At 39.5% G+C, this 7761-nt stretch overlaps 1 protein-coding gene across 2 annotated transcripts; it reads right to left on the bottom strand.

Annotated features, from left to right (window-relative positions):
* Positions 1–951: 951 nt before the first annotated feature.
* Positions 952–7480, bottom strand: tesca (tescalcin a). 2 transcript variants are annotated; one of them, XM_079161730.1, is made up of 8 exons: positions 7340–7480; positions 5751–5820; positions 5215–5295; positions 3792–3931; positions 1925–1986; positions 1313–1420; positions 1180–1227; positions 952–1080 (listed from the first exon to the last, which is right to left on the bottom strand). In XM_079161730.1, the coding sequence occupies exons 1-8, from the start codon at positions 7398–7400 to the stop codon at positions 988–990; spliced, it is 663 nt and encodes a 220-aa protein (XP_079017856.1). In that variant the 5' UTR covers positions 7401–7480; the 3' UTR covers positions 952–987. The 2 variants fall into 2 exon arrangements, with proteins under 2 accessions (XP_079017856.1, XP_079017857.1); XM_079161731.1 differs by having other exon boundaries at positions 973–1102.
* Between the last annotated feature and the right edge of the window lie 281 nt (positions 7481–7761).

Here is a 7761-nt window from a genome sequence, read left to right as displayed (position 1 = left end):
CTGACACGCAGCTCTACGGACTGACACGCAGCTCTACAGACTGACACTTGGCTCTACAGACTGACACTTGGCTCAGTGAGTGACTGAACGGACAATAGAAACTTTTACCTTTAATCAGTTTGATTCTCCAAGCGGGATCCTTTTATTTAATTACCTTCCATGCTTCTTAGGAATTTTATATTTCAATATACTATCTGTTACTGTGTATTTGTGACGGTGTGTCTAGATGTTACACAGGATCACAGTCCTATAAAACCATTGCTTTAATGGTTTTTTTATTGCATAGTTTTCTTGATTTGATTCAGTGCTGCTGTGAAACATTACAGCAATAAAAAATGTCGTATTCTTACCTCATGTTTCTTCTGAGTACATTTTTTATAAATTTCTCTAAAAACAAACGTACACATGCATTTGTGTTATCAAAATCTCTTACATTTATTTTGTTCATTAATACAACTCGGTACAAAGTCTGTAATCATTAATCTCAGGGAAAGGGTTAGATTAACTCAAAGAAAAGCAGTGGATTTTCCCAGCAGCGGTTGGTTCCACAGCATCTCAGCGGAATAGATCAACTGAACCTGTAGCTGTTCTGGAGCTGCAGACGAACGGTGTGTGTCTGAACAGCATGTCTGACTTCATCTAACACGTGAACCTTTAGACTGAACGAGAACGCATCCTTCACATTGCATGCTGGGTACATAAAGGAGTTACGTAGAGATGGAAAACAAATCTTTTTGAAATATGTGATACTTGTAGGATCACAATGATTAAAAAACTGAATTCTTCAGGCTTAAAAGTGAACTATAGGAGATAATGTCCTCTGACTCCAAAATACTTCTACCTTCCTTTTCATTCGTATAAAAATGTATTCATAGTATGGTACTTGGTCTGGAATTATTTCCCGCAATCCAAAAATATATTCGTGCACATCAAGTGTTTGGCTTCATCCCATTTAAGGACTGGAAAGACTCGAGCAACATGAGCATTTCAAGAGGTGGATTTCCCACAACCCATCGTTGTGGTGTCTACGTCTAAAAAGCGAATGTGCATCCTCGTCTCCATTTCAAGTCCTTTCAAAATCTGTGGGCAGATAACAAAAATGCTGTCATAAGTAAGTGACAGCAAGAGAAAAAGGAATCAAATTCTTTTTGATGATTAAAAAATTGTGTAAGTGCAAACCTCTTCAAAATGCTCAAACGTGATTCCTTCATAGAACTCGTCTGGGGCCTGAAATGAGAAATGTGTTACTTGCAGCAGATGTGCGTCTGTGAGAGTTTAGTTGTGAGAGTTTAGTCGTGGAGCGCTCCGTTACCATGTGGGGAACATTTATGCTCGCCACTTCCAACATGGCAGCATCCGCTATCGCCTTGGCAGCTTCCTGCCCGATGGCTTCACCTTTTGACAAAAGTTCTTCCACCACCTGCAACGAGAAGAACGTCGTTCGTCTTTAAAACCTTCAGAGGTGGACACTTTCAAATGACAGTAAGAGGTATTCTGACATGTTTGTGCCATATTACACTATCACTTTTATGACTTACATGTTTTATGACATTCTTTCTGACATGATATAGAATGACTTTTTTGGTCCGGACATTTTCATAGCATATAATATTGCATTTTTATGCTATGTTATTCTATTCTATGACTTTTTCATGATGCTTTTTATTACAATATTTGAGTTATTGACACATTCTATGACATTACATACTATACTTTAACTTTTTTAAGCGTACTATACTTGTTATGCCTCTTTTCGACAGGCTATAGTGTCGTCCAAAGAGTCATTGTATAGCCGCTATACAATGACTCTACTATAATTGAATTTTGAATCACTTCTTTTCACAGACAACATTATGTTCAAGTATAAAAAGGCACATAATCATTCCAGCCTTTCATTGAGATATATGTGATTACGTTATCTTACCTTCCTGTACTCCACCAGAGTGATGGTGCCATCATTGTCTGTGTCATGCATGTTGAATAGGACTGGGATGGAACAGAACAATTTTGAGGTTAGTCTGATTTCTAAGGAACTAGAAATCTAAGAAAATCTAAGAGGAGAGGATCTTACTAATAGACCTGAGGAAGTTGTGATTAGAGGAATGTTCAAGATGTAGAGACACGGCGCAGAATAACAAATCCGGTTACATTCAGGCCACATGAGAATCACCACTGAATGTAAAGAAACACACCGAGGCAACAAATCCCCTTTCAAATGCCACTACTTTCAATAACAGTGACATTTACAAGATTCAGCCCCTTGAAAACCCCCAAAACCTCCATTTATTCTACGAGGAACTTGTGAGAGTACAGCCCAAACGTACTATCTTTTTCCCCCTTTTGTCTTGAGCAGTGCAAAACAACACAGACGGATTAGAAAACAAGGAAATACCAGAGTTGACACATGTTTGGCAGTGGAAGTGGGGGAAGTTTTTGAATCCTTGACTTAATTAAGTAAAAGTACCAATACAACAAAGTAAACTTAATCCACTGCAAGTAAAAGTACTGTGTTCAAGTTTTGATTCAAGTGATGTTACTTATTTGGGCCTTAAATAGTTTTTGGTGACAACTCATAAGCTGAAATGTGACAAAACGCTACTAATTTGAACTCATGTACAGTACGTGAGTAAATGTTTTGAATCATTTTACATAACTGTTTTTGTTGTGTAACACTTGACCTCCATGCCAAATGTCAGCCTCCTAGGCCAAAAACTGTGGCTTCTTTTAAACTCAAAATGTCATTGTTATTTTTGGTCGTAATATTTTTTAACAACAAATAAAAAGAGAAATTTAGCAAGAGAGAATTCTTCCCTCAGAAGACTACAAACCAATGGCGCTACAGATATTTTGCACTGTGAGACAGGGCCATGGCTGCTATTAGTCGGCTAAGTAGATGTTATGCATTGCAAGATTTACCTGCTTGGACGACCCAGGGCACAAATTGGCACTAATCCCCCTAATCTGTCCCTCCTGCCACCTGCATTTAGCACTGTCCACTCTGCACATTTTATATGCATCCTGTGTCCTTAATGCACCCATCAAGTACAGCACAACACTCATCTATTATCATATGAGTTAGGTCAGGTAGTCCCAACCGCATGAATCAGGAATGACTTGAAACAAAGTGAGTCTAACTTGTTTGAATAGCATCTAAAGCGTAAGAGTCGGCTGAGGACATACCCAAATGATATCTTACCTGGAACACCTGACAATGGCCTCATTCTGTCTGTACATTTGTTTTAATTTGAATAAACAAATTTGTTCAGGAATGTGTACAATCTCGGTTTAGCAATCTATGGTTGAGGGGAAGAAGACAAACCTCAAATGTAAATGTCTTCATCCTGGAATGAATCTACATAAACCGAGTATAATCTAATGGCTTGATGATATCTGAGGCTAATTTGGGGTCCTGACTTGGTGACTACAAATGATCCCATTCTACTTGTGACAGGTGGGATTGTGAAGCTGCTGTTCTGGCCCTGTTCCCAACCGAGCCGAGAATACCTACACGCCTCTCCAATGAGATAGCCGACATGCAGTGAGAGATCCGGTGCTCACACATGCATCGCCACACTCTTCGAGGCATATCAGTGGTGATAGGAATAACATCACATCACCGATGTGTTGTCTACACTGGATGGCGCCTTTTTCCTGGTATTTTGTAATTGAGGCACACGACATAAGGGAGACACGGGAGACGAAAGCTTTTGTCGTAGACTAACGGCTGAGAATCTTACCCAACAGGTACATCTGATTGTATCTAATACTGTTATTAAAGTGAAGTGTCTTACAGCGAAGCTTCTCTTTCCTCATAGCTTCCTTCTCCTCCACCGTCGTCTTCAAGGTTGGAGGGCGGAAGTGGGACATGACCATGAGGAACTGCTCGAAGCCAATCTCCTCGCAGGAGCCCACCGCTACCTGATGCTGGTTCCTGGGTCACACATCGAGGTTTAGGAATTATGAAACAAAATTCAAGCAACGTGGCTCCAACAACAATTTTCTCAAGTGGCCTAACTGTAATTAGACCATATGCAGATTGCAAGTGTTCTGTTTTTGAAAGATCTTGACATTTGCCCTGAAAATATGACATTTTGATCATTTGATTATATGGGGTCGATGATGCCCAAAGAATCTCATTTTCTCAAATGATTTAGTCAGGTGTTAGTGCATTTATGTTCCCATTGTGCACATGACTTGTGTTCAATTTTGTGTACAAAAGTCATGTGAACTGACAGTTTGTTTATTGGACAGTTCATATTGTGGTTTGCCGTGTTAGGCTTTCCAAACGTGAAGAAGTGCTGGTTTTACAATGTCAACAACTGTCTCTTTGCAACCATAAATCACGCAGTCAGATGTTGTATCCTTTAATTAATTTGTGGATTACACATTTCTAGAGAAGGGAGACTGAAACCCACATTATCAGCCATCTCAGTACAAGAGGCATTTTGTGCTGCTAATGTTTGAACGGCATTGTTTTCATTTGACTCAACAAACAGATGAAAGCACTAAACTCTCAAGAGGTTGACATCCCTGTGGTTAACGCACCTTAAAACTCACAAATTGAAATGATCCATCCATCAGTTAGCTCACCAACTAGCCTGTAGCTACTATGCTAACTAATGCTACTCAAAACCTTTCATAGTAAAGGTGACCCACTACACTTATTTAATTTCAGAAGACACAGATACCTTATGTCTTTAACAGAATAGAATCCCTCTTGTGTCTGTAAGGTAAATATGAAGCTAACCTAACAAAATGTAAGTAGAGTTATGGTTAGCTAGCTAGCTAGCTGTTTCCCCTCGTTTTCAGTCTTAACGCTAACCTACTTCCTACTCAATGTACAAGCATGAGAGTGGTATCGGCCTTCTCATCTAACTCTCGGCAAGAAAGGTAATGAGAATATGTTCCATAATGTGAAAGTACTCTCTCAAATTAGGTTTTAATTTAGAAACATTAGGAATTATTATTCACCACATAACAAAATCATAAAACAACACAGCATTTACAGATTGTGTTTATGCAGTTGTTGTCAGGAAGAAACTTCCATCAGGCTAATATCTTATATTTAATATTTACCATACAAGTTGGTTGAGAAATGTCATCTTTTACAAGTAATAATAATGAAGACTGGTAGGTCTACTTTTCACAAAATCCCGATAGTGCCAATATCAGTTGGTGGACAGAGAGGGTGTGGTGTAATATGACTGCACTCACCTTTTATCAAAGAAAGCTCCAATAATTTGCTCTCTGATTGGGTTGTTGGCGAGGGCTGGTATGCTCTCCAAGTTTTCTCTACTGCAGTGCGACAATAGAAAATCCATTAACATAAAACGGACAGTACCAGCATGCTGCAATAACCCTGGATGTTATTTATGGGAAGTAAAATGAAAGCAAATTGTAAATAAATACCTGCTATGTACAACACGTGTTACCGCTTTCCTTTTAAAGGGAAGGAACTTGTGATCTGTAACTACCAGCATGCCACTTTGGCTGTTTGTGTGTGTGTGTGAGTGTGTGTGTGTGTGTGTGTGTGTGAGTGTGTGTCAGCTGTGTCCTTTATGCATCGACATGTTGCTCGTTTGTGTCGGTGCCAGTGATGCCAGAAATGCCCACAATTCATAACTCCAGTCACCTTGCAGGGAGTATTTCCTCTTTAGTGGTGATGCAAAATGCTGAATGGTTTCCATTCAAACCACGTGTAGCTTACCAGCAGAGCTTTGTCACATGTTGGATTTATTTTTTTAAACTACCTTATTGTCTCTTCATTTCCACTCAGCTGCTGGAATCTTTTGGAAAGGTTTTTGATCTGTTCCAGTGAAACTGCAAAGAAACAAACACCAACAACATGAGAGTATGCCAATGATACACCCATAATTACTCCACACCCAACAGAAGGCCTCGCAAACTACATCAATTGTTTTTTAGCGACGTCCAACGTAATAATAAACAGAAGATCGCGGTTGTTGTTCAATGTTTTCTTGATTTTCATTTAATTGTAATATACTGGATTATGATTAAACAGTGAGATTTGTTTGTATTAATCTAATCAAGTACTCTCTGAGACTCTCTCTGCTATCGGTTTATTGGAAAAGCAAACAAGCATACAACAATCGTGTTGTACTGCGATTGTCTTTTTATGCCATTTCAAAGGGTTCCTTTAATCATTAGCTCACTAGTGAGCACACACTGAAAGGTTCACACATCATAATCTGGCTCCTCCTGCACATGGGTTTGGCATTTTCAATTGTTTCGGTAAAAACATTGTGTTTATTTTGACCTTTTTTCCAGTAGTTCTAAGAGGGTGTTTTCAGTAGCAACTGCAGCTGCTGAGTGTGGGGTGAAGAATATGCAGAGACAAACAACAGCCTCATGCAGAAACAAGTTTGTATGTCGGAGTGGGCGGCGTCTCTATTACATGTGCAGGATCAACACAAAATTAACGACAATAATACCATGGAGCAATTATTAGAGCGTAAAAGACAACAACAATAGAATAGTTGGTCTGTGCTCTACCACCAGGACGTGTGAGTGCAATGAAACATTTCATCAGAGCGTCAAGAAGAGACATAACCATAAAAAAAGAAAACACTGAGTCCAGAATGAGATGGGGTCCAAGACCCACCTTGAGGAAATGAAGGCAATAAAATAGTTCAAAGTCTCACCCATAGTAGAATCAATAAAGTTGGCCTCAGCTTGGGATAAAAACCTTATCCCTGCTGCTCAAACTCTGCATGCCACTGCATGCAAAAAGCTTCACATCAGAATCCTGTCCTTTCTAAAAATAGATCTACACACTTCTGCTGTTTCTGTCTGCTTGTTGTTTCATTTCTTTCATGGCCTCACATACAGTATGGGAGGAAGTGAGAGAGGTTTATGACAGTAAATACGTTCTGTTGAAAGTGCGTTTATTGCAGTTGGACCAACTCATGGCCCCCACGAATTATTTCAACACAAATGAATGGAGCTACAAAAATAGTAATCTCATATAATGGATTGTCTATTAAATATATAAGCAAGCATATAGCAATTTAATAAAAAACTACTGGTGTTACCAGCTTTAAATCAATGTGAAGCTGAATTACATGTATTTGTTTAACGGGTGGCGTTTACATGATAAGGTGTTACCTCGTTTGCTGATGCCAGCAGCATTTTACTCTGTAAATATCACAGGTTGCAATGGCAAAGGTTTCCATTTGTCCCTTCATCTGTATTATCTTTTATTTCATTGTGTCACTTCCACCAGACTTTTACACCTCAAAACTGAACGATAATACACCAGCTTCGTACACTGAATCAGCACTTCTCAATAGTCTTAATACAGAAGAGTTGTACTACTTACACCCTGTTTTATCCACCAGGTCCTGGTACTTGTGCTCGGGGTGCGCCTGCGAAGCTCCCATCGCGCCTGATCCACCGGTGTGGTGAGTCCGTGCGCAAAATCTGGTTCGACTGGCTCAACTTTTCTGCGCTGCTGCTGCTGTATCACGCTGTAGACTGCTGCTGCTGCTGCTGGCGTCAGGGAAACAACTGGTATCCTCAAGGTCCTAAATCCACGCAGCCAGAGCATAAAGTAGGGGGAAAAAAAACAATTGCCAGTACTTCTCTTATTCTGAATTTCTAAAGCTAAGAGGAGATATAATACCCTGGAACGAATTGCTGTGAATTTATTGTGGATTTTCAACGGTATCTTACAGTATTTCATAACAACTGTCACATCAATGTTCATCCTTCGCATATAAATTAACAGTGAATGCCGTAAAT

This window comes from Pholis gunnellus (assembly GCF_910591455.1).
Source record: "Pholis gunnellus genome assembly, chromosome: 6".
Classification (NCBI taxonomy): Eukaryota; Metazoa; Chordata; class Actinopteri; order Perciformes; family Pholidae; genus Pholis; species Pholis gunnellus.
This window is presented reverse-complemented; position numbering and strand designations above follow the sequence as displayed.